General features: G+C 41.3%; 1 protein-coding gene across 3 annotated transcripts in view; it reads left to right on the top strand.

Annotated features, from left to right (window-relative positions):
• Positions 1–12,903: 12,903 nt before the first annotated feature.
• Positions 12,904–27,663, top strand: part of MPPED2 (metallophosphoesterase domain containing 2) — a 182,116-nt gene continuing 167,356 nt past the window's right edge. For 2 of the 3 annotated variants that reach the window (XR_006781622.2, XM_045808578.2), the window contains exons 1-2: positions 12,904–13,478; positions 19,063–19,311. Coding sequence is in view for 2 of the 3 variants with exons in the window: in XM_045808578.2 (XP_045664534.1) it covers positions 19,184–19,311 (128 nt within the window). In the remaining variant the exon portion in view is untranslated. Of the gene's footprint in view, positions 13,479–14,235; positions 15,062–19,062; positions 19,312–27,663 lie in introns of those variants that run through there. The other variant, XM_045808579.2, reaches the window with a different exon arrangement.

Raw genomic sequence — 27,663 nt, 5'->3', positions numbered from 1 at the left:
CAGTAAGGGAAAATTATCTTTTAGGTTTTCTATCCATGGGGCCACTGGATCAATGGCCTTTCAATTCAGTCAAGTAAACCCCTGATCCAGCTGAACAATCAGTGAGTCTTACTATTTTCAAGAAATTGAGCAGCTTATTTGATTGGAAATGATAGAAGTAATTGTGTGTGTGTGTGTGTGTGTGTGTGTGTGTGTGTGTGTGTGTTGAGCCACTGTATTTGAAACAGATTGAAGTGAAAAAGAACTATAGTTTGAGAAACAGCGGCTTCGGAAAATTTTAGTATTTTATCAATTTATTATTTGTCTATTCCTCCATCTTGTTCCATAAAAATGGTTTAAGGCAGCTCTGAGTATTTTTATAATCTACAATCCCTTGTCTTATGTTTGTGAATATTTTGTAGACTGGGAGCTAAATACTAAATTATTAAAGATAGTGGAAGAAAGAAAGAAAGGAAGGAGGAAGGAAGGAAGGAAGGAAGGAAGGAAGGAAGGAAGGAAGGAAGGAAAGAAGGAAAGAAGGAAGGAAGGAAGGAAAGAAGGAAGGAAGGGGAAAGGAAAGGGAAAGAAGGGGAAAGGGAAGGGAAGGAAAGAAAGGAAAGGAGAGGAGAAAAGAAAAAAGAAAAAAAGAAAAAGGAAAAGAAAAGAAAAAAGAGAGGGAGGAAGGGTAGGAAGGAGGGAAGGGGAGAAGAAGGAAGGAAGGAAGGAGGCTGGTGAAGACAGAAAGGGAGCAGCATAATATCTAATATCTTTTAACCGGTTGAATTGCTTCATCTCAAAGACCATTTCAATGACTTTATTCAATAACACCATTAGCAGACAAAATATGCATTTTACTTGCAATTAATTTGTATTCAAGGATACGGTAACTATAGGAAAAAGTGTTTATTTAAGTAGAATGAAATGTGGTCTGAGTCAACTTACTGTTTTTTGGCTTTCTGTCAGCCGTTTGCCCTTCTGAAAAACACTCCAATTTCTTTTAGGAAATTTCTCCGCACCATAGTCTCGATGGGTATGATAAATCCAGGTGCACCATAGTCTAGATGGGTATGATAAATCCAGGTGTCTGCCTTCCCACTGGGAGGTCACAGCAGCTGCTGGGGGGCTCTATTTACCAAATCTTTCCTGCATTGTTCAGATACAGGCAGGAGGTGAACTACCGCCTCAGCCTGGTCCGTAGATAGACTCTCCAGGACTTTGACTCTTAAGCAAGTGACCCGGGATTGAACACATTTGGAGTGAGTCATCCTAGTGGCAGTACCACGACCACAGGACTAATGCCACAAGGTAGTTCCCTAGCTCCTGGTTCCCAGCTCTATCTTCTCCCCTTGGTTTCTGCTTCCTGCCCTAGTGTTCCAGTCGCTATGGCTATTTTACAATCCTCCCCAACTTAGTAGTTTAAAACAACAACGACATCTATTCCGCTCATGACTCTGCAGTCTGGGCAGGCCCCAGCAAGGACAGCTTGCTTCTCCGCTACTCATTTTTGCCTGGGGTGGCTTAATGCTAGGGCTTGAAGGCTTGCTCACATGTCTGGCACCTGGTCAGAGAAGACTGGAACAGCTGGGAACTGTTGGGGCTCCTTAGTCATCTTGCGAAATCTTGATATGGTCTATCCAGCACGGTGAATTTAGGGTAGCCAGACTTCTTACAGCTCAAGGATCCAAAGATACACACCTCAAGAAAGAACCATGCGCTATCTCTTTTTATGACCTAGCCCAAGTCATGCGGTGTCACCTCGGCACTTGACTGAAGCACTGTAAATGTACACCCGTGTTCAAGGGGAAAGAACATAGACAAAGTATAGTCAACATCACATTGTAAGAGGAGCACATGGGATAGAATATATATTGGAGCAGTCATTTTCAGAAAATGTAATCCACCACCCCAAGCCTCCTGATTGATGTAATCCCGTTACTTTTCAATAAACTCTCTCGTGCTGATCTTAGCCAGGGTCAGATTCTATTACTTATCACTAAAGAATCCCAATCTAGTACAGGAAGGATCTGTTTTATTAATCCCTTGGCAATTAAGTGCCACTTTAATGTTGGATATTTAATTAATATTACCATCAAGAGGTTGGTACTTATTCATTAATTAATTACTAGACACACCTGCGTGACTCAGAAGATGGATTTGCTTCACTGGTGAACAACTCCAACTATTTTATCAAGGTTCACTGCATTGCTGCAAAACAGACATGATTATTAAAAAAATAGCTGAAGCAGAGAAAGGTTATTTGGTTTATCACAGATGGCAATGAGCGGTGCAGTGCTTCCAGAAACAGACCCAGAAGTTTTCATTCCCCCGGCCAGGCTGGACCTATTAAATCACATAGAAATACCAGGAAAAGATAAGCTACATGAACCAGTGATTGCTGGTGCTAAACACTCTAGTGAGCTCAAAGAGCCCTTAGGGCCTGCTGTTTATTTGGAAAATCAGGAAAGAAAAAAGAAAGAAAGAAAAAAGTGGTGAGAGAATGGCAGGACAGCAGCCTAGCTACATATTAGCTTACGATTTTATCTTAACCAGGCTTGTTTGAAGAATTTACACATTAGGGATACATGGGTTTATGTATATATGTGCTGAGAGTATTTTCACCCTTTTTTAAAAAAGCTTCAGGGCCTGTGTGCACATTTTAAATAATAACGCATGTTCCATTACATATTATCAGGTGGACAACAAAATACCACCCTGCAAAGAAAAGAATTTTAACGTAAGAGCACATTGGTGTCAAAAAAGCAAGTTAGAAAAGCAGCAAATGATATTAGTAGGTCAAATACGATGACGCTTTACTAAAGATGAGAACATTAAAATAAACAACGAAGCAAGAGACTAAGTCTGCTGTTTCTAGGACTATTCCATCCCTCCCCCTGGAACCAATTAGCCAATTTCTCTAAGATGGCAGACGTCCTAGCAGATTATCTTTTTTAATGTCATTGTGTTGTTGACCACCTATACTTTCAAACTCTTTTGTTAATGGAGTTCTTAGAGAGAAAACACAGGAGGAAAATAAATGCTTGTGATTCCAGCTACTGATTTTTTTTAGGATTTAATTTTTATCGTTCAGTGTTCAAATATTATATTTTATCTGCTCTCAATCTGTCTCGCAATCTCTCCTTCTCATTCTCTCTCTCCCTTGCACGATCTCTCTCTCTCTCTCTCCATTTCCACCTCTTTCCCTCTTTTGGTTCTCTTCCAGAGGCTGCTTTTTCCAGTGACAGACATCTCCATGGGCTGTTCTTTGTGACCACCGGCTGTGTTGTGAGAACTGTTTTGGTCTTGCTTTTCTTCATGCCTGTAAAAGGCCACAGAGTTCGGAGTCTGAAAACACAACCCGAATCAGCATGGACCCCGGAGACCCTCAACACATCTCAATAAAACTTTCAATGATCTCCATTTTATACACAACGTTTCAGTTGTGGAAGACACACTTCATCTGAACAAAATTATATTGAATAGCACCTCGAATGAAAAGGTCTGTTCAAATAGAGATGACACAGAGAATTACATCTAATACCTTGGTTTTTTATTCTCCATTATGGAGAAAACCACTACAAAACCCAAGAAAAGTCATACACATTCCTTTTAGAAGCGCAAATGTCCTAGAACCCTTGATTTGAAAACCCCGTGTAGCCCGAGCATTTTAAACCATCCGGCAGAAAATTCTACGTATGTAAAAACACTTGGTAGTACTATTTTCCGAAGATTACTAAGAGACATTAGGGAAGCACCTTTCCATTGAGTAGTTTTCTGGAAGCTTTGGCTCCCTGTTTATTCTTTGTATGTGTTTACCTTATTTTATTAGCAACTCGTCCTGGATTCGGAGGTATTCTTTGCAACAGCAAGGGGTTTCGTGTTACCTTACAATACGATATCACCTTTAAAATGTTACACTTGACGTCTGTGCCAGTACAGTGCCTCGAACTGAACAACATACATAGCTCCCCATCTAGCATCTGCATTCCCCTTGCATTAGGTGTAACACTGGCACAAAAATCAGCCCCAGCTCCAATTTTTCCAGCTGTCTCTGTCTCCCTGTGATCTTTTGGTACAAATTTTCTAGCCTGTTTGAAAAGGCAGGCTTCTACCCCCCTCTCTTTGATTGTGCTTAGGCATTTTGCCAGCCTGAGACATGGATTAATATGAACAGAATCACAGACTTTTCTGAACATAAGTCATTTACGTGTGTTTAGCGGCATGGACCAAGCAAGAAAAAGGCGGACCGCAGTTGCCTTTGTATAGAATCTGGGTAGGTTTTGATTTCACTCAGAGCCAAGAACAAAGCAACCTCTGACTTTTTCTCAAACTCAGCCCGTATGGAATGACTTCTAATGACTTCACGAACTGCTAGCCTTCAGATGACTGGAGCGTTTTTTTACTTTTTAAGTTTTCCTCTTCTATGACGTTTTATGCTTATACCTTATGGTGCAGTTCTATTTTTGTTCTTCATGGTTTTCTGAATGCTTAAAGTCTAGAGGGAAATTTTTTTAATCATTTGGCCACCATCAAATGTGCTTTTCAGTTTGGGGATAATGTGGAGAGAGGCTTTAAGTACCGTGCCAACACCAAACATGGCATTCCCTATTGAATGAGCCAATTCCATCCCCTGAGTCTGAATAATTTAGAGGAGACGTGATGTCATTGTCTACTTAGAGATAAATGGAAAGGAGTCTGGGTGTAGACTTTTGGAGTGGTCTTTGTAATAATAGTAATTAAAAAGAGCATTACCTCATATATTTAAACTTTTTGTATATACCATGTGCTTTTCTCATTTTTACCCAATATTACTCATAAAGGGCTAGTAGTTCTGTTTCATTATTTTCGAAGCACTGTTTGATGACACTGGTTTAACAGTTCTCACAGTTCACTGCTCCAGTTTTCATCAAATTATATTTCTAGTTACACTAGACACTTTCATCATCAATTTCCATATGCCTCAAAGACATGCAAGGACCCGTTTGCCAACAGCAAATTCAGATACCAGATAATGGCTGCTGTAGGACACATTTTTTTCTTACTACAGACTTTTCTAAAATGAAAATCTTAGAATCCACCAGGCCAACTCCTTAGCACTCAAACACACTCATATTTGTTTAACTAGATTAGCCTGTGTGTATGGTGAAGGTTGAGGATTACCACAGACTATTTAATTTTGATGTGAAGATCTTACGATAAAATAAACACTGGCCGTATACACCTCCATATCTTTCGTATCCCAGCTGGTGGAAAAGCAGCAGCTCTCCAATTTGCCAAAGAGCTGCCAAGTACCAAAGAATTCTTTTATCTCCCCTCCCTTAAATTCCCCTAACAACGTTCCCATGTTCCTGCCATCACATCGTGAACCTCCCATTGGCAAATGAATGCTAGAGATTATGACCCATTATATATATATATTTTTTAAGATTTTTTATTTATTTATTCGGCAGAGATAGAGACAGTCAGCGAGAGAGGGAACACAAGCAGGGGGAGTGGGAGAGGAAGAAGCAGGCTCCTAGCGGAGGAGCCTGATGTGGGACTCGATCCCAGAACGCGGGGATCACGCCCTGAGCTGAAGGCAGACGCTTAACCGCTGTGCTACCCAGGCGCCCCCCATTATATATTCTAGACAACTCCGAAGTATGCAAGGAAGTGTTAGATCAACCACGGATGGTAAAGTTCAGATTTCAATCGGTCATCACTTCTCTACGAACTATCAGTTTATTTGTTTTGCTTATGAATTTCAACAGCATAAATAACCCAAAACTGCAGCTTGCAAAGGATAAAATCCTTAATTTTACTTTTTTAGAATACTGCTCAGGCTTCAAAAAAAAGGGAATTAATAAACTGAAAATAAAACTCTAAGTATTTTGGTCTTTCAAAGATCAATTCAATCATTCCCATACGTAAGAATAGCAGAAGAATTTTCTTAATATGGTTTATTCCTACTGAATCCTTAAGGGAATATATTCTAAAGTAATCTCTATAATTATAATATATGTGTAGTATTCTGAGATGGAATATGGACTGTAGGGTATTCTGAACTTATAACACGCATTATTCTTTTAATGAAAGTTCTAGTATTATAGAGCGAGCCATAGAAAGATGTTTAATGACATGGAGAGATATTCACAGTATTCTATTCCTTTGAAAGAATAAGTTACATAGATGATGGGGTATGAGGGAGAAAAAGGAGGACTTTTACTTCTTCACGTACTTCTGGGTTTAATTTATTTATGACTATGTATTAATGTATTAAAAAGATTTAGAAATGGGGTACAAAGCTTATAATCATTGCTTGATATGTATCAGGAATTAATCTAAGTGCTTGACTGGAGGAGATAATGCTTAGTGAAATAAGTCAAGCAGAGAAAGACAACTATCATATGATTTCTCTCATCTATGGAACATAAGAACTAGAATGATCAGTAGGGGAAGAAAGGGATAAAGAAAGGGGGGGTAATCAGAAGGGGGAATGAAACATGAGAGACTATGGACTATGAGAAACAAACTGAGGGCTACAGAGGGGAGGGGGGTGGGGGAATGGGATAGACCGGTGATGGGTAGTAAGGAGGGCACATATTGCATGGTGCACTGGGTGTTATACACAACTAATGAATCATCGAGCCTTGCATCGAAAACCGGGGATGTACTGTATGGTGACTAACATAATATAATAAAAAATCATTATTAAAATAAAAAAAAAATTTACATTTAAAAAAAAATAATCTAAGTGCTTGAAAAAATATTAACACATGTAATTCTTGTAACAACTCTATGAAGTAGGTATATTTAATATCTCCTTTTCACAAATGAGGAAACCAAGACAGAGGGTTTAAGCAACTTACTCAAGGTCACACAGGTAGTAAGAGCCAGAGGTGGGATTCCAATCTTGGTTTTTCTCTCAACTACCACTCAATACACTTAACTGCATTCCCAATTTTATTCCCTTTTTGTAAACGACACTTGACTGAAAAGCTATATAACAAAATGTTTATAGTGGATATCTCTGAATGATTAAATCACAGCTAATTTTTAACTTTTTCCTTTTGCTTGTCTGTATTTTCCAAATTTTCACAAAACAATGAAGAGACAAAGGAATAAAAATTGAAAATGATAAAATAATCTTTTTACAGTTCCTTCTGTTCTTAGCATGAAATAGGGATTTTGATATAGTGCTGTGGTTTTTTAAAACTACCCTCCAGTCAACCTTCCTTTTATTTTAGCTTCTAGTAAAACCATGTGCTCTACATCTTGGCTCTTCAACTGTTCTCTTGTGCGCAGACTTGACTTTGTTTATAGGTGGTCATTATGGAGAATCAGGAGAACAGAAGAAATGGATGGAACTTTCAAAATGTAGAAACGCTAAGAAAGGGGTGAAGTTAGAAAACATAGTTGCCATTATAGAAGTCCTGAAATGTTTGTATTTGCTGCATTTCCGTTTCATCTTTTCTTAGAAGTCTGAGTTGCCCAGCAGAGCCATAGTGACGTAGCTTATTCCAGTAAGAAATCCAGCGACTAAAATATCTTTCTTACAATTGGTTTGGGAAGATTGATTGGGTCCACATGGAATAATCCCATGCCGAAAGAACAGTATTCTTACTTGTAGTCAGTGTCTGTGCATTTCCTCTGAAAGCATATCTGTTTCTTTGAAGATTTCACTTAAAAAACAGCCACTGTGAAGACTCTCTTAGAATATTGTTTTAAATATAAGTGAACTACTTCCAATGAGGACATACATAGAAGTGATGTAGCATCTAAAATCTTTATAGGAAAGTGGAAATACACTTACCTCCTGCATTTATGCTTCACTTGAAATAAGAACAAGTCCAGACGTGTGAGCCAGAAGTAGGTGTGGGATACTGAATGGGAGATAAAATTTTAGGATCTGTGTGTTAGAAAAATGTTAGGTTAAAAAAAAGGTCGTTAGGTAAGTATGGCTCTCAGCCTCTCTGGCTAGGGAATACCATACCACTATTTCAATATTCTAGAAATCTTTATTTTTATTATGTAAAATTTACTCAAATATCTTGAATCCATTCATGTCTCTCCGTGTCTTGTCTCCTCCAAACCATCAGGCTGCTGAAAGCTACCATCATCTTCAACCCAATGCCAGCAAGAACCCCTAAATGGCATCCCAATGTTCACTTTCGCCCCCTAAAATCCATTCTCCACGCTGGGGGAAAAGCGACCTTTTCAAAACACAAATCTAATCATGTTAGCCTTTCTACTTAAGATTCGTAAACAGCTTCCAGTTGCCCTCAGGATGAAGTCAAACATCTTGAACAGGGCCTTAGCTGTGACCTTCAAATGTTTTTAGCCTGACCCTTTGGTTCTGGCCTCTGTGTACAGATCCAGATCCAGACCCTTCTCACAGGCACCATGCGATTCCTCACTCAGCATCCCCCGCCCCCCCACGGCTTCTTCACTCAACCTCAGAGGAGAAAATGTCTTATTGGATGTTTTGGTTTTGGTCTTGTTTTTTTGTTATTGTTTTTTATTTGTTTGTTTGTTTTGTGTGTGTGTGTGTGTGTGTTTTGCACCAGGTACCTCTTCTTTTCATTGATATAATTTGTATTTATGTGTATGATTATTTAACATCAGACTGCTCATGCCCATGAGATTATGTACTTTATAATGTGGAGGAAAACTCTGCTTTTTGCATCTTTAGACCATCAGCATGGCATAAGTATTCTGCCTAGAGCGAAGATTAAAAAATATTTATTGAATAATCAAACCATTACATTAATAATACAGAGAGAGATGGGTTTTAGATTCTGCTTGTCTCTCAAACTCAGTTTTTAAAAAATGTATTCATTCATTTATTTTTACTAAGATGGAAAATTACATTATGTATTGCTTACTCAAACTACTGATCTATCTTACACTAGCTTGTCAAATTGAATTATTAAAATTGAAAACCTCCACATACATTTTCTTTAATCAGGTTATTATGGGTTTTCCACATGCCCATCTTTCAAAAGAGATTACTTTTCCTTTTACTTCAATGAGAATGCTCTTCCACCATGACAAGCCTGGCCCAAGTACCACTGAATTCTACCATTTTTCCAGAATTGCGATAATGATATGGGGAAAAAACTGGCAAATATTAATTGATAACAGAAATCATGCAAATCTGTTAAAATGTAAAACACACTAACACAGGCTTGGTATCTTGTCAGATTTTTAAAATTAATTTTTAAAATTATTATTGCATAAATAATACCTGTCTGAGTTGTTGATATATGTTAGATATTGGCTAGTAAGTATGGTAAGAGTTAGTGAGTTTTGAAGAATTTTAAGTTTTCCACTCCTTCCACGTTTATTATTTAAGCTGCTGGTAAAGCTTAGCCTTTCTAAGATAATGTCTTAAAATTTTATTTTATGAAGCAAAATTTCTTCCGTTCCAGTGTCTCCTGAATCTTTCTCGGTCATAAACATTTTTATTGTTTCACCAAAGGGAATTTTAAAAACAAAGGACAAAACACATTATATATTTGAGAACTTCAAAAAAGATCTATCAAAAAATCAGGTTAATCACATAAATTTCTTTTGAAACTATATCTTGGTACATTATCTCTGTAAATTTTTAAAATACAAATTTTACTCAGGGATTTTTGTTGTTGTTGTTGTTTTTGCATCTTACTGTGTTTTTTAAAAAGGCTATCTTTAACTAGGTGTGATACATGATAATCTTCAGTTTCTCTATGAGAAAATCAATTTCTGAAAGTCTTATGTATTACTTCATGTTTCTATAGATATTAACAAACCCCTTTCAATGGACTGTTTGAACAGCACGAGTTCTTAGCTCTTATCCTCTGACACTGGTCTCATGACATCACTTCCGTTCTTGCATATCTGGTATGGATTTCCTTGATTGTTCAGTTGTCTCTTTCACTCATGCCCTCTCTTACTCACTCTCTCATTTATTGGCCTATACAGTCATTTAATAAATATTTCCAAGTTTCTACTATGTACACAGCACATAAGAACAAAGGGCACAAAGGAATAAAGGCATAGTTCTTAAACTTGAAGAGTTTATAGCAAAAAACATTTGAAACAAGTCAAAAAATGTAAAAACTGTAGGAATTAAGAATAAAATAAGGATATTTGTTGGCTCAGATTTTTTTGAATTAATTGCACCATTATAGTAGTTCTATTAGCAGGCTCTGATTTCTGATAAGCTATAATCTTAAGTTTTGCTGGAAAATGGTAAAGATGCAGAAAACTTAAAGAAAAAAGCAGCAAAATAGTTGCTGTTTGTTCATAGAGTTAGATTGATGTATATAATTTCAATAAAATTATTCAGTGGAATGCAACAGTTTCAATAGAATTTTTTCTGAAGAAGAACCACAGGATTGAACCAAGTTTTAAGTTATACCTGTGTCCCTGAAGCATTGGAAAACTTGTCCTCATAGGAAGAATGAGAACCAATGCCAAATAAAGTATTAAGCTTTCAAGGGAAGTAGCATCCACTTTCCAAGCTTCTACCTAAAGTTCTCCCACGCTCCACTCTCTCATTTTCTTCCCTAAATGCATTCTGAAAAGATATTTTAAAAGATATTGCAGCAGGCTATCAGGAAGCATATTTGCCAGTTCCTTCGATGAAATCACTGGAGAAAGGGTCCAAATTTACATTCCATTAAAGGGAAAAATTTGTAATATTTGCATAAAGGCAATCATAAACTTCGTATTTTATTTTTAGCCTTCTTTTGTTTTCCATTATAAACAATAAACATTGGAATTAACAATGACAAAAAAATGAAGCTTATAGGCTCACTTATGCTAAAAAAAAAAAAAAAAAAAAAGTCCCAGCCTATAGCATTTCAAATTTGCTATAACAAGGCTCGATGTTTCAAAGCTGATGTCAGGGGACAGACATGGTTCACATCCAATCATTTTAAAACAAGCTTTTAGTGTAGGTAGCTATATTGATGGAGAATATGACTTAAAAAACCATATGTTCAAATCCATGTAATGAGAATTATTTGAAAAGTGCGTCTCTTTTGCTCCTGACTTATTATTTAAATTTACTTCTATTTCTCTGGCTTCTTTATTTTGGTAACCTAATAGAAATAAAAATTCATAGCCCTAACACAGCTTGGTCACTACTTCTCCCTGTGGATAATTGATCAGGACACAGAAGAGGTTGACTTCTTCCTACACTACAAGTTACAATTTCAAGCAGCTTTTTCTGCCTTAATTTTTTCCCACTCAGTAAAATGATATACACATTTTCATCGACTTCGTAAAGGATCACTCACTTGTTTTGTATAGCATTATATACCCCCATAAGATGTGGCACTAAGTAGAACACATTATTAGTTATTACCCGTGTGCACACATAGATTCAGGTTCATGTACGAATTTAAGTTTGGCAGTTTTGATTGACTACCAGTTATTTTTTTAAAAAGGAAGAAAACCACAGAAATTATTTGGCTTGTGCTTTTTTTTCCTTTTTTTTTTAACTGATTAAATCAGCCCAAATCAGTCAAAAAAATCAAATCATTTAGATAAGAGGAGTGCACTGCTAACTCACAGAAGGGAAACAAAACCAAGCATTTGTTCAGCAACAAAATTCTAGTCAGTGTTTGCTGCTAGGGTGGAAAACAAAAACAAAATTTAAAGGTGCTCCCCCCACCCCCCGCCCCATCTTTGCCATCTTTAATGTCAATGCCACTTGCTGTGATTTGTGCTGGGCAAGGAGAATCGCTGTCCTCTTGATCTCAGAACATTTGACAAGTCCTGACACTCTGGGCGTACTGTACAACAAAATACATTTATTAGCAACACCATCTCTCCCTTCATTTCAGCTCAGGCATAAGAGATAGGTTACTTAAAATTCAAGTGCCAGGAAAGCCCATTGTAAAAGGGAAATATTTTCAAGCGAATTCCGTTTGATCTTTTTTTATAGGGGCTCCTACCAGCCTCTCTCCCTTCCTCCCCAGACCCTGGAAACCAATTAGTCTCAGCACAGAGGCCACAGACCACGTTGAAATGGCTCCTTTTTATTTTTAGGGGATATAATTTCAGCCAGGATGTTTAGTCAGTTGTCAAATAGTATTCTTAGCACACTTCTTTCTCTCACACACATCCATTGGATTTCCCTTTGGAGAATGCCTAGATCTTTGAGTCGGACTCCTGGAAAGGAATTAGATCTGGTTGCAGTCCAAATCCTTCAGCTCTGACAATGGCATAACATCACAGGGCCACCTCATCTTTTACAGACAGCCCCACCAACCAAGTTTTCTAAAAGGTTTCTTTTCCTTGTCTTCTGTCTTCTGGCATTTCAGCAGCTTTTCCTTTCCTTATGTTGTTTGCATACAATTCTGAAAGTCTTTTCCCCCGTTATCCAAAGTAGCAGAAAACAGAGGACCAACTTTGATTTTTAAAATGTTCTTGAAGTGCTTTTTTGGGGGGGGGGAGGGGATATGTGCTCCCAAGACAAAAATGGAAACAAAGTCTTTGCCCCTCCTCACCCCCCTATTCTGAACCTGCCTTAATTCGTGGAAGTGAAAAAAATTATCAGCTGGGTTGGCCTTTTCTTTCTCAGGAACAACATTGCAGAGAGAAAGGTGTGTGTGTGTGTGTGCGTGTGTGTGTATCTGGCTAGTTGAAAGGCTTGAGGAAAGAGAGCAGAGCTCTCCCCCAGGAAAGCCTAAGCTCAGCAGATGGGAGGGGACCCAGGGTCGCCTTCCTTGGTTTGAGCCCCGTGCCCAAGCCGCTCCCCTTACCCCCGCGGCGAGCTAGGGGCCCTGGCGCTGTGCCAGGACTCCAGACAGCGCCAGGCAGGTCGGTGGATAGGGGGGCTTGGGTGTTCTCTTTGCAGAAGACGCCCATTTGGAGGGAAAACTCCCTTTATTTTTCTGGGGCTCCGCAGCCGACCCCCTCCCCAGTCCCCTATCATTTTTACACTGATCACACTCCTGATGATGAACTTGCGGCTCAGCTTCCTGCTGCCTGCTTGACCCGAGAGCACCAGCAGGCTGACGGCCTCGCCCTCAGCTCCCTCCTCCTCTCGCAACCCCGGGGCCTCGGGACGCCGGTGGGGGTTCGAGCGGGCCGGGGCTACAGGAGGGGCGCGCGGGGGCGCGGGGTCCCGCCGGGGAGCGCGCACGGAGCGGCGCCTCAGCCGCCCTGCTTCCTGGAGCTGTGCTCCTTTGACCCCAGTGGCAGTCCCTGTCACTGCACCGCTCGCGCTCCCTCTGGCTCGCCGCGCCCTCGCTCCCTCTCCTCGCCCCCTCGCTCGCTCTCTCCCCAGATCGAGGCTGTTCGGGTCCTTTCTCCCCCTACCCCCCGCCTCCCTCTTGTGCCGCGCCCCCCGCCCCCAGCCCGAGCCCGCGGCGGGACCTCCGGGGTCGAAGGTTCTGGCCCGCCCGCGCCCCTCGCCGCCCCCGCGCGCCCCCCGCGCGCCTCCCTCCGGCTCCGGCCGCTCAGCGATGGATCGCCGGCTCCTTGGGCGCTGAAGGCATCCCCGGGACCCGGAGCGCAGCCCGGGAAAGGTAATCCGCCCCGGGAAGGGAGGCGGAGGGCGGGGGAGGGGGAGGAGGCGGCCGGGCGCCCGGTGCCGCGCGCGAGAGGAAGGGAAAAAAAATGCACACACAAAGCGGAGCCCGGGTGAGAGGTGCCTTGTCAGAGGCGCGTGCGAGGGGCTTGGAGGCTGCGGACCGCGGCTGCCCCGGTGCTCCTGACATTCGCACGAGCGGGCGCTTCCCGGGCAATTCGGAACCCGAGGAGGGCGTATTTTCTACCCTAGAGCGAAAGCAAATTCTTTTTCAGGAGCTGTCTCCCTCCCACTCCCCATTTCGCCCCTCTGCTCATCTCCCCTCCCCCCCGGCCCCCAGTCCTCAGCCCCCGACCTTTCAGGGTCCCCACCGCCAGCTCCCTTCTCCGCCGGCATTTCTTAGGAGGGGTGAAGGGGGTGTCCGCGAGGGGCATCAGCGAAAGCCTGGCGGCGGGGATGGGGGTGGGGACGAGGGCTAGGCGAGCTGTTTACTAGAAAGTCCCGGGGTTATGTGTTCGAACCGCCCCGGCCTAGGCCCGGGTGCATTGTGTTGGCCCGAGCCCCGGGCGCCCGAGGCGGCCCGAGCGAGGTGCGGTGGCCGGGAAGACGCCGCGCAGCTTTGTGCTTGGGCTGCGCTGCGCGGCCGCCCCCGGGGCCGCCCGCGCGCGCGCAGCTCTCGCGCGGGGCTTTTTCTCACTCTGTCCCCGTGCCCCAACCTCGCTGTCCCCTGCCGCCCCCGGTCTCTTCACGATCGCAGCCTGCGGAGCGAGCCGGCGACCCGGGCAAGGCGGCGGGGGGACGAGCGAGGAGAAAAAGTAACCGTTGCCGCCCTATTTCTTCTTTAGAGAGGCATGAGTTTCTTTGCTATTTACACGGAACAGGGTTATCTTTGTAAAGCCTTTGAATTCCGGGGTTTTGCGGCCTAGGAGATGAAGGGGGCATTTTTCTGGAGATCCGGGAGGGAGTTAGAATCCACCAACAAGAAATTAAGGATGCCCCGGTGGGGTAGATTTATAGAACATTTACTAACCCCGACCCCCAACATACCCTAAATTAAGTGCAAATGCGGGTCACGCAAAATGTGTAATTGATTTAGATGCTGCAAACAAACACAAACAGGTCGGGGTGGAAAAAACAAACAAAACTTTAAGGGAAAGAAAAGATTTCTACAGAGGGGGGAATTCCGTGGCCTCCACACCCCCTTCCAACGCTCGCTGGCTCCCTCCCTTCCTTTCTCCGCCGCTCCAGGAAAGCAGCCCGGCAGCTCCGGGGCAGAGAGCAGGGAGGCGGCGGCGGCGGCGGCTCCGGGCGCGGGCTCCGCTCTGAGGGCTCGGGGATGCCAATGCGCCCGCGAGGCTGACGTCGGGGGCGTGGGGCTGTGATGCTCGAGCGAGGATGGCGCGGTGTCAGAGCCATTGGCCGCCGGTGGTCATCAATCAATCCGGGGCTGGGGGAGAGAGAGAGAGAAAGAAAGACAGGCGCCCAGCGGAGCCCGGCCGGGGCCGCGAGCGCCAGCTCCAGCAGTGCCAGCAGCGGCGGCAGCAGCGGAGGCGAAGGTGGTGGCAACGGGGGACTGAGCGAGTAAGGCGAGCTGGTGCTCCAGGAAGGAAGGGGGAGCTGTAGCCCAGACGAGCCGGTCGTGAGCCGGGAGGGCAGGGCGAGTGTGTGTGTATGTGTGTGTGTCTGTGTGTGTGCGCGCGTGTGTGCGCATAGTTGCTGAAGGACACCCCCCCAACTGCCCACCCTAGATTTAAAACAAACAAACCAATCCAAAGTAGAGAATTCCGCGCCCCCCGCCCCACCATATATAGGCTCTACGCCTTGCCAGAGGCGCAAGAGAAAAGTCCTGCCCTTTCTCTCCGAAAGAATGTGCCAGGCGGGTGTCCGCAGTGCTGGAGACAAGTTCAGGTGTAAGTGCGTCGGGAGGGGGGGCGCTGTGTGGACAGAGGCACGTGGAACTTTGTGCATCCCTCTCAAAACGGTGGCGGAGAAGCTTCAGAGAAGGCTTGTAGGCATCGCTCCGGGATACGGCGATGTGTAACCGGAGGTGGGCATAAAAGAGTAGGGGCGTGAGTTGAGAAATCCCTCGATCCGTGCGGCAGAGGGAGGAGAGAGCGAAATTTGGTGGAGTTGGAGCAAGCGAGTTCCAAAGTCCGGCCAGGCGGTCGGGCGATCTTCTTAGGGCTAGTGAATAAAATGAGCATCCTTGTTTAAACGAGGAAATCACGGGCTCCTTTCTCATAGGCTGTGCCGAGCGAGCTCGGGTAGGGAGGTCATGAGTTGTTGCTTTGAAACTTTTGGTAAATTGGACTTCTGGTGTCTGGGAGGTGGAGACAGTTATTTAATTCCTCAGCTTTTAATCCTTTCATTGCCAGCAGACTTTAAAAGGTTTTCCAGCTAGATTCCTGAAAAAGAACATTGCAAGTTGCACAGCTTAAGGGACAGGAGACGCGATTGCTGTCTAGGAAATGCAAAATGAGCCCACATGATTTTTTTTTTAAGCGAAAATCAAGCTAGCACCAGCAGGAACGTTTGGCAGTGTCAGTCCCTTTTAGGTTTTCCGTTAGGGTTCCTGACATTTAGTACCAGGTTCCTTTGTTTTGTGGCGCACATGTGCTGAAATGTAAAATGAAAACGAAAGAGTACTGGTTTCTCTAAATATTATACATAAGAAGTGATGTAAGTGTAATGAGGATGACATGCTCCCAAATCTGAACATTTGGAAGGTTTTACTGCCTGAATATGTGAAGCAAGGTAAATCAGCTTCTGGATAGTTTTAGGCAGTGTATCATTCTGTCTTGTTTCAAGCTTTCCCCAAATTTCTCAGGTCAGAGGAGGGGCCATTGTCTTTGAGAATTGGCTAGGGGAAAAAAAAAGTCTTTTCCATGTGTTGGTGTTTAATATCTGAGTGGGGGTGAACATAGTATTTTAAAAAATAAGCCTTTTCTTGACTTGTCTGTAAAGGTTCCTGTGAAAGTTTTGAAGCTCTCTGCCTCAGTCCGACAGTTTCTTCAAAGGATTCCAGATTAAAGAAGGTAGACACTGCAGGTGCACTCTTTCGATAAAACATTTGAAAGAGAACATGGTAAAGATGAATTCAAATGAGGAGCCAGCCACCCATTTAGCCCTTCAGAGTTATAGGGGCCTGTGCTTGCTGATGAAAAGGTGTTCTATTTGTCTTGCTGGGGCAAAGGTGCAAAGAGGCACAGATGTTCACTTGATAGGAAAGGCAATCCTACTTGGACTGTAGGACAGACTGGACCATTTAGGAGTGTGAATTGATCACCTTCTAAGTTCTCTCCTCTGCTTCAAATGGGAGGGTCTAACGCTAGCTACTCTAAGTCACTGCATAGATATTGACAGAATGGTGTGGAAATTTTATTTCTAGGCTCTTTTGCTCAGTTTAATTGGTGACTTTACACCAGAAACATTTAAACCTTTTTCTGGCACAGAGTGCAGAGATCCTTACTGAGAGGTCACAATGGTGTAGACATGAATTTTGTTTCCTTTGCTTCTTAATGCTGTGTGTCTCACACAATAGACATTGATGGCAGGAACATAAGAATTGCCATGTAATTTTTACACCACTCTTTAATTTATGCAAACACTAAGTTCTCGCAGTCTGAAAATGTGTATTTTTTTCCCTCTGTGCTTTGATGGCTAACATTCTTTTTAATGACAGTCATTTCTATAACAGGAAGATGTTTTCATTTGTATTTACTTTTCAGCGTGGCGCAATTATGCAGTTTTGCGCTTCAGTAGTGTCTCGGTACTTTGTGTCTCAAAAGAGAATTACAGTACTTAGAACAGGACTGCAATTTGAAGCAGGTGTTGTGTTTTACTGTTATGCAAAATAACAGTAAAATATAATTGTGGGGGAAATTAAGGAAACAGCTGCAAACTTGGTATGAAAACTGCTACATTATGATTTGTAAGCAGTTCTTATAGATATCTTACATCAAAGGAGCAGGGAAAGATTTTAATTTAGTTAATCCTACTGGCCTGGTTGTCTATCAACTAGTGCTTAAAGGACTCCTACCTCCCATGAAGTCAGGAAGAGGAAAGAGAACCCAAAGTGACACTTTGTTTAAAATGCCAGAACACCAGGGATTCGTCTCTTGGCAGTGGCGTTGTGCATTAGGAACGAAGGCAAGGTGAGTGTCATTTAGCTTGCTTTGCTAATATGAAGAAGGCAATGATTTGAGTAGAACGCTGTGGAATTTCTTAGCCCAGCTAGCATATGGAGGACTACACAACCCCCGGGTTGTAAAATAATAAAATAAATGGCCTATGGCAGGCCATCTGCCTTTTGCTTGATATCTAAGGTGTTTCATGCCAAATTTAAATCTAATCTTATTATTCTAAATATTTTTATTTGAGGTAACAGCTAAGATTCCCGGAGCTTAATGGCGCACATGGCAAACATATTCTGATGCAGGGCACTTAAAGTAAAGAGCGTGTACATCGGAAACCGGGGATGTACTGTATGGTGACTAACATAATATAATAAAAAATCATTAAAAAAAAAATAAAGAGCGTGGGTTACCCAAGGGTTACTCAAGGAGGGTGCTACCCGTTTCTTCTCTGTTGCACTGACGAGTTCCAACAGCCTCAGTGCAGGCATTTGCTCTCGTAGTCTTTGCATCCCTACCATAAAAATAAACATCCTCATTTCTCAACCCAGCTCAGCAAATAATATGTTGACATTTATCAAAATAATCAAAACTAATGGAAATTTTGAAAGAACGAAACCAACAACTGGCAATTATACAGCACCAAGCAAGAATGTGGTGGTAAACGTAACGGCTGCCCCCTTTCAGTGCTCTCTCCGGGCGCTAAGAGGGGCCGTAACGAATGCATCCAAGTAGTGGTCCAAGCCTCGAGGTATTTGACTCTCCCCCACATGACTGGAGTGTTTGAAGAAATCATATGACATTTAGCAAGAAGGATTTGCCTTACCGTAAGATTCTTGGCCAGAGTGGAATACATATGTATATCAGGCGTTGAGTACCTAGGTATTTTGGGAACTGCTTGTGAAAGAAAAAAATTGCATGTAACATGTGCATATATTACATGTGTGTTATGGTTGTACACAGGTATCTCTTGTAAGTGCAGCATTTTAAACTTACATTTGTCCTCGTGTTATATGGCTGTGTTAAGCATTGAGATTTCACATTATTCTATGACATCAACTTTGTACAGAACAAACATTCCAATTAGCAGGAAAGGTTTGGAAGATTCTCCACTTCGAGCACAAACCATTTATAGTTAGACACCATGGCAACTGTGGATATGCCCCTTCCGTAATTCATGTTAAGTGCCATAATTATAATTAAAGAGGAAATCTTCGTTTGAACGCCATTGAAGTGATTTGCTGGCAGCCAGCAATGTCATATGGAGTGCAGGGTCCACTCTGAACTGCATGCAGGGTAGAGTGTTGGGAAAGGTTGTATTCACGAGGCGATGACACATATCAAGATTTTATTCCTGAGCCCATTTCGGGTCCAGGTGTCATATTTGACGTTTCTTAGAGCACCTCCTTTTTCTTTTTTCTCATTTTGTAATTTTTTTTTTTTTTCCAGAAACGCACGGTGGTATTGATGAGTAGATCCTTGGGTTCAGAGGTTGGCTGAAACACACCATGCCTGCTTCCATCCTTTGCTCCGGAAAGTTGTGAATTGCTCATGCCTATAGGGAGGAAGGATGGCTCATGGGATTCCTTCTCAAGGCAAAGTTACCATAACGGTGGATGAGTACAGCTCAAACCCCACGCAGGCATTCACACACTACAACATCAACCAGAGCAGATTCCAGCCACCGCATGTACATATGTAAGTATCACTCATGAACTTAAAAAAATTTAGCAATCAAGAAAATAGAAATAAAATAAGAAAGTCACTAATGACTTCTGCCAGGGGGAATAAAAGGTGTATGATGTGTAAAACAGATGGATATCCGTGCTTCCAAATATAGTTCAGAGGAGTACCCTGCATCTGGGTAACTTTTTCAGATTTTCAGAGTACTATCAACCACAATTTGACATTATATCACCAGATCGAAGGGGGGGGGGTAGGTTGGTTGCCCACATTTTGTGGATAACAACAGAGAGGTTAAGGTATTTTCCCAGTGTCACACAGTGACTTTTGGCAGTCTCCTGACCCCTGGTTCAGTTTGCTTTACATGTATTGTTTGCCTCCATGATGAAATATTTCTTTAAAATTTCTGTAGTTTCCCCCCCACACACACACCTCACCCCACTACCCCTTTACATTCAGCTGGGAAATAGGCCTAATTGGGACTAATTGTCCAGCCACTGCTAAATCCATTGTCTTGCCTGTTGCTAGTGGAACGTGTGCTGCATGCTGCAGGACTCCAACAATATGGGGAACAAAGGATTAAGGGACAGTGGAACAGTTGGTTCCAGGAATTGTACTTTTCTCTCACTCCCTAATACTATTTAAGTCATGTTTCAGTTTTAAACTGTTTAAGGAATGGAGTGCGGGAGAAATCCACAGGCAAGGATTTTGCAGCACCTGGATGCACACCAGTTTTTTTCTGTTTCTCTGCTACAGGATGTGCTGGGCTTTCAGCAGAAGGGGCAAAAGGTCACCATCTCCTTAGTTTATTCAATGCCTGGTGCTCATTCTCTATTAGACCCTTCCAATGTCTAACATGAGTCTTTCATAGTAGGACTAAACCTCTTTGAACACTATTGTATAGTTAAGAGAGAAAGGAGGTTAGGGCTCTGTTGACTGTTTTTCCATTCCTGGCAAAACTGAACTCCGGGCATGTCTAAGTCACAAGTTCTTTTCTTTTCTTTTTTTTTTTTTTTTTTTTTTGGTGTTTGTTTTATTTGAGCATTTAAAAAATAGTAGGACCCCCCCCCACACACATGCATACCCCCCCCAAATTTAGAAACACTAATGAAACAAAAGGATCTCTCTTGACTGCTTGGGTATTAGTGTAAATACTAGGATGTTACTTTGCAAGTATGTTCTACAGAGCCACTCAGCTCCCTACGATGGGATTTCTGGGAAAAAAAAAAAGAAAGAAAAGAAAAAGGGAAAGAAATCCTTGTGAATGGTTAGTGTGAAACTATTTCAAAGAATTTTATACTTTCTTTAAATCACAATTTATTCATGATTATGAAGGATTGTTAACAGGATATTAAGGAAAAGTTTTTAAGGTGAATATGATTTTCCTTTGTTAAAATGACTTTTCTGAAGAATAAGTCTGTGTTCATTTCAAATTTTCTTTTATTCTTCTGCTTTTAATGATTTTTTTTTTCTCCAAGTATGTTATAGAATTTGTGCAAGCCGGAATTGGGATACCTTTAGCTTTGTTCTGCCAGTGTGACGTTTTGTGTTAAAGAATCACAAAGAACTTTGTGAATTCTGTTTCCTTTCAGGCAAAAGAAAGTATGTTTTGCCTCAGATTCCTTGGAAGATACTAATAGGGACTGTCACCTTAAGTCTTCACTCGTTCATGGCCCTAAGATTCTATTGGTGAACTGGGAATGAACAGAGATATTTAAAAAATCATGTAACCTTAGAACTAATCTGCTGAGATCTAGCCATGAACAAATCAAAGGATCAAATTACATATACCCTTTCTGGAAAAAAAAAAAAAAAAAAGGCTTGCAAAATGAGGTTTGCCATGGTAGCCTAGACAGCTGTGTAGCCCTTCACTAGACTTCCCACCTTGGAATAGAGCACTCTTCCACAGTCTGGGTCCAGGTGGCCTTTTCACCTTCATCATCTATCGAGGGCTTTCTGCCTGAACCCTTTGCTCCAGCCGCTGCACAGGTTGGCTCCCTGTCACCCGAGCACACCTTGGGCCTCTCCATTGTGGTGCCGTTGCTTTCACTGCTTCTCACAGCTGAGGAGTGAGAAGCGCGTTTATGCTCTGCTGGTCAAATGCCTCAAGTCGGTTCTGGCCTCTCTACATCTATAAAACCTCTTCTATCTCTCCCAGTCCACGCTGACTGTGCCCCCCTCCCCAACATGATGCCCCTCGTCCCTTCTTCAACCCATACCACCTGCATTATTACCTCTCTCTCTCATTCATTTCTTAAAAGCAGTGATTGAGCAGGTAACAGGTGTTCAGAACTACCGATTGATGGATTGATCCACTGATCTGACTGTGCATTGAGATGAGATATTGTGATTGAGATTTGGAGTTTTTCATTGGAATTTTTCTGTTCTATCTTAACATTTTGAGTGTTTGTATGAAGGTGACAAGCGACTGGCTCACCTTTTCCTTGGCTTGATTTTTTCTTGCTTGCTTCCCTAGCACAGTGACTAGCCCATACTAGGCATTCAGGTATCTTGGTTAAATGTGATCATGTTATATTTCTTTTATAGTAAAAAAAAAAATGTGCTTAATCTAAATAAAAATTTAAATTGGCTGGAAAATATCCATAAAAATTTAGTCTAAAATTTCTTTGGTTTTTCTGAAATTCTTAACATGTCATGGCAGAGGTTGGTTCTTCTCCCTAAAAATATTTTGTCTTTTCCATTTGAATAGTTGCTCATTATTTTACATGGGATCCTTAAAATGTTTCCTGTCCTTTTTCACTTACAGCTGAGGTTTATGAAGACCCATAATGGACCACCCGAATTGGAATTACAATTCTGGTCCCTTAAGTGACCCATTGTTTTCTTTCACATAACTTAGTGGGGTTTTCTTGCCTTAATTAAGGAATAGCTCACTTCCCATTTAATTGAGTTAGTCTCACGTCAATTTTGTGACCCACCTTGGGCAATTTACTTCTCTTCTCCATGCCTTGGTTTACTCATCTGTACACATTTGTACCAAATGACAGTTACGGGTCTTTTTAGCTCTGACATACTGAGATTAAGATTGCAGTTTAGACAACATTTATTTGCAAGGGGTTGCAAACAGGGGGGGGAATACAGATACATAAAACGTGGTCCCCATCTTCATCAAGCTCACCACTGACTTCAGAGCTGTTGTTTCAAGTGGCTTCGGAAAATCTACTACTTGGTCTTGGTTTGGTTTCTCCCATGAGTTCTGACGAGGATGCCACCAAGCTTTCTAAGAACCACTGGCCCGTGTCTCTGCCTGTGACATAGGGAAGAATTTTTTTTTTAATTGAAGTATAGTTGACACACAATGTTACTTTAGTTTCAGGTGTACAACACAGTGATTGGACAAGTCTATAACTTATGCTGTGCTCTCCACAAGTGTAGCTGCCTTCTGTCACCATACAACACTGTTATAATATCATTGACTCTATTCCCTGTGCTGTGCCTTTCATCCCCTTGACTCATTCATTCCATAACCAGAAGCCTGGACCTCCCACCCCCCTTTACCCATTTTGCGCATCCCCTCACCTCCCTCGCCTCTGGCAACCCCCAGTTTATACTTGTATTTGTGGGTCTATTTTTGCTTTTTTGGTCTGTTTATTCATTTGTTTTTTTTTTTTTTTGATTCCATATATATATAGAAGTGAGATTGTATGGTATTTGTCTTTTTCTCTCTAACTTATTGCGCTTAGCATAATACCGTCTAGGTCCGTCCATGTTGTTGCAAATGGCAAAATCCAAAGGATTATTATTATTATTATTTTTTAATTTAAAGAAAGCAATCTTAAATGACCTTGGGAAAGAAAATGAAAGCACAGCTGGAGTTGATAGGGCAGAATTTAGCCAAGAATGTGTATGCCTCTCTTACCCAGACTCTTGAACATAGTGATAGATACGATATTTGAAAACCAACAGTTAACAGTGTTTTGTTTTTCTACAATCCCTTCCTTTTCCCCAAGCAGAGTGTTGAAAAAATTATTTAGAATTTAATATTTTTAATGTTGGTGGGAGGAGGTGCTGAAGGAGCCAATGTAGGTTGGAAAGCACCATAAAGATTTTGTATATTTTTAATTATGTGAAGCCTAATAAAATATTATAAAACCTTTTTCAGTAGGGCATCCAGCCATCTCAGCTTTTGCACTGAAAGTCCTGTGTTCTGGGAGACCCCTTAGTCCTGTGCTAACCAGAATGGTTGGTCACCCTACTGAGGTTGATTCCTCACCTTTTTCTTTAAGAATTGGTTGCTAGGAAGCTATTACCAAATTTTATTTTCAGTTTTAGTCCCTCTGCTTGTCTTTGTCTTCATTGTCAACACCCCTGGAATATTACTGTGCTCTTGTTTTGGGGATGCAGCATAGCGGAGTGGTTGACATCTCTAGTGGAATAAGATTGTTAGATTTAAAACCTGGTTTGCACCACTTACTAGCTGTGTAACCAACCATGGAGAAATGTATTAAGTTCTCTGTGTTTTCTTTCTCTATTCGTAAAATGCAGATGATAAAATAGTGCCTATCTCAAAAGGTTGCTGTGAAGGTTAAAAGAGTATTACTTGTAAAATTTTTAGAGGAGTTCTGAGTACATAGTTTACACTCAGTACATGTTCACTGTTATTAAGGATTGTTTTATTGATTCTGCATTTTTTATTCTAAGCTGTCTCAACTCATTTGGAAAATCAGTGGAGTAAAAATAAATGAGTAAGAAAATCACTGGTAAGTCTTGTCCTGTCTTCTTCAAGGAACCATTCCCAGCAAACTTTTCTGGGTGGAATATTTGACCATCAGGGTTAGCAGATGTTCTAACTTCTTGGTGCCTGTCAAGCTCATAAACAGCCTAGGATTGTCTCACTTACTTCAGTTAGCCCTTGGGAGTGACAGTCCCAAGGGGAGAAGGAATCCAGGGACCTGAGTGTTGCCTGGTTGTTCTCTGTGAAATCACAGTGGCTTTCTTCCTCATGGGCTGTTCTCAGGGTCTTGTATCCCCCACCAGTGTCTTAGGCTTCCCTCTTATGGCAATGATTAAAACAGAAGCATCAGGAGTTAATTATAATTAACCAGGATTGAGTGCAAAGGGCCACAGCTTGGGCTAGGGAATGAGAACAATATTCATCTGATAGTTGAGAGTGTGGTCTGAAATCAGAGATCTATATACAAGTGTTGATCCTGCCAGTTACTAGCTTGGCTGAGGATGATGGACAAATTACTGAGTCTTCTCATCCATAGAATGGGTTGAATGAACCTTTAAGGTAGTTGTGCATATTAAATGAGGTAAAGCATATGACATACAGTGCTTGAAAGATATAGCACTTGATAAACAAATGCTATGATAATATTTATGATCTGTTTCATATGGTCTTGTGTCCAGCTGGTAACATCAGTGTTAACATCTTCCTTTCTGAACTTCTTACATAAAACCTGGCAAGTCCAACTTGTGTTCTTGTTACTCTTTCTTGCGTTGTAAAGTATCTGTCAGTATTTGCTTGGGCATTGTGAATCAAAAATGCTCTGTAGCTTTTAGAGTAGCTTGGTGATCATTCCATGCCAAATTCTTATAGGATTTCATTTGTTTGTTTGTGCGTTCTGAAGTTTCATTTCTCATGCTGGGAAGTAAATGTTTATGTCGGGTCTGTATTAGGCACCCTTAGGTGCAAAAACAAAGTTACACAGGAGAGTTATGGAATGGTACCTTTCGGTTAAAAAAATACAGAAGTGTGTAGAAAAATAAATAACCGACATTACTGGTGATTATTTAGGGAATGAATTAAGGGGAGGGAGTTGGCGGATAAAGACCTTTCACTTTTTATTTTATATACTTTTGTATATTTTGAATTCTTATTATAACAACTATGTAATACTTTTATGATAAAAACTTTTTTTAAGAATGATAAAAATGTAATTTGTCTATAAGTCCTTCTGCCTTGTTTGCAAGATTTGCACTGAAAGCTCACACAAATGTGAATCTACGTTCTTTGGGTGACACTTTCTTCTATTTTACGTTGTAATTGAGGAATAGACCAAAGGCTACATTTTGGTTCAGTATAATTCCACTTGTTCATGTGTGGGAGGGTGGGAGCAGGGCCAAAGAGGTTGCCTCCTTTCTAGTCCTCTACCTGAAGGGAAATTTATTAAGAGGCCTTTTTTGATGCATTTTTTGAGGCCATCAGAATACATAGTATCAGTAAGCAAGCAGCTTGCTGTAGTAGACTCCTTGAGAGTATTTCAGAGAACCTGGATTCTAGTCTAGGTCTATGGTCATTAGTACATTGGGCTTCCCTGAATTTCAGATTTGTGCCATTTTAGCATCATAACCTCCCACTCTGGCAGTTTCGGATTTCTCTTGCTTCTTATCTTATCTTCAGGTCTGGATTGAAATTAAGAATATAAATCCCTCATCATTAGTGGTGTTCTGTAGGAAAAGAATATAATAGTGAGGCATCTTGGAGATGTGGCGGAGAGGGAGAAGAGAAATGACACCCCCCCCCCCCCCCCCCCCCCCGCCAAACTCTCACCCAGAGGAAGACTAATAGCAACGAATGAATGAACGTCTGGGGCTCTGTAACATTACACTTTACTAACAAGGTAGAAATTCATCCTTTGCTCTGCAGCTGGGCTGCATTCGCTGTTGGGGAAAAAATTCTAAACATTTTTTTCCCTTGGTAAGCCGCTCATTCTCATGCTCATTCTCATTACAAATTTATCACTGGCCTGCACATTAGCATGGCCATAATTTTTGTTAATGTTTTCATTCTGAAATTTATCGTGGAGATGCTGAATGGTTCTTTTCGTTTGCACTCGTATGTAAACACAGAGTATTTTTCTTTTCCTCTCTCATTTCTTTTTTTAAAATAAGTTCTTTTTCCTATATACTCCCTGAGGGTACTGGTCTTGTGGTCCGTGACAGTTTGACTTCATTTTAGAGCTGACTTTCTTCCTATTCTGTAGATTTCTTTCTTTGCATTCGAGCATTAAAAAGGCAACCTAAAATTAGAATTTTTTTTGTCCATATGGACATTTGTTCTTAGAACCCTGGGTGTGTGTTGTATAACTGTGTAGTATTTTGTTTGTTTTTTAGTTACTTGACTTTCGGGGAGGGTAAAGAATTTTGACGTCTACTATGGTATGCCTGGATTTTAAATTCTGAAATTCTTACCTACATTTATAGAGATAAATTAAAGATTCATAGGGGACATGTGGCCATAGTCAATGGATAGACACATCCTGAAACTGGGAAACTGCCAATTCACCTCTCCTTATGGATTAAATCTATTGCCTGCTCTAGATACAGTTTTTGTTATTTTTCTTTTTTTAACTTCCTTCATGGAGACGTTTTGAGAAAAACATATAAAACAGCTAACTAGGAAGTAATGCAACAGGGAGTCTGTATTTGAGACCTGTTTAATTTTAATTCTGAGATTGTAGAGCTCATGAAGGTGTAGATTTTAAGCCATCAAAACAAAGCCAATGTCACTGAATCGACGACGTGTTGTACAGCAAAGTCTTGGTAGTTCTGAATTATTTCCAAAGAGGAAAAGAGGCTCGCCGAGTCTCAGAAGATCTGTCCATCAACTTGTTTTTCTTCCTTTTCGGGTTTTTCCTCAGCTCTGTCCTTCCATGTTTTTTTCCCCTTTTAGACTTCCACAGCGTGCTGGAAACTAGATGTTTCAGTAGCCATCCTGGCATGATTGGGCTATTATTTCAATATCAGTGTGGACAAAACTACCCCCCTTTTGCGGACCACCATGTTAGTCTGCCTTTTTTTTTTTTTTTTAATGTAGAAGTACACTTGGAGGCTTTGTCTCTGTAGAAACACGAACTCTGCAGAGAGGAAACTCTGTTGGATTTATTGGCCCTCACAGTATTTGAGTCTGCATATTTTTATTCTGTTTTGTTTTGAAGATTTTTTTCTTCATTTTCTGTCCCTGTAGAAGGGTAAAATGTATGTAAGAAAATGCATTTTTGCAGGCTTTCCATATTTTCTTCTTTACCACAAATCAAGAATATAAGCCCCTCTAGCGGGTTTAAGTTTTTGTGCAGTTTTATATTAAGTAGTAAAGCTCTTGACACCAGTTGAAAAAAAGAGAAGAGAAAGAAAAACTAGTACCATTAATAAAGCAAACAGGTAAATGTTCAGTACTTGATATTATTGAGCTTTAAAATTCCAAGTGAGAATGAAACCATTCTTGGTTCCTCTGTTGGTAGTGGTTTCCTTGAAAGATTGCTGTAACACAGACTGTACTCAAGCCCATTTACTTCTTTGTGAAGAAAGCCTCTGAAACCTTCCAGCTCAAAGATTTGATAATTCTTGGATTGGAAAAATATCTTTTCCCATCTTGCGGTGGGCTATTTTGGCATTTATACT

Source organism: Ursus americanus, chromosome 24 (genome assembly GCF_024610735.1).
Source record: "Ursus americanus isolate L20-20 chromosome 24, mUrsAme1.1.p, whole genome shotgun sequence".
NCBI lineage: Eukaryota > Metazoa > Chordata > Mammalia > Carnivora > Ursidae > Ursus > Ursus americanus.
The sequence above is the reverse complement of the archived record's forward strand: the minus strand, read 5'-3'. Positions and strand labels throughout refer to the sequence as shown.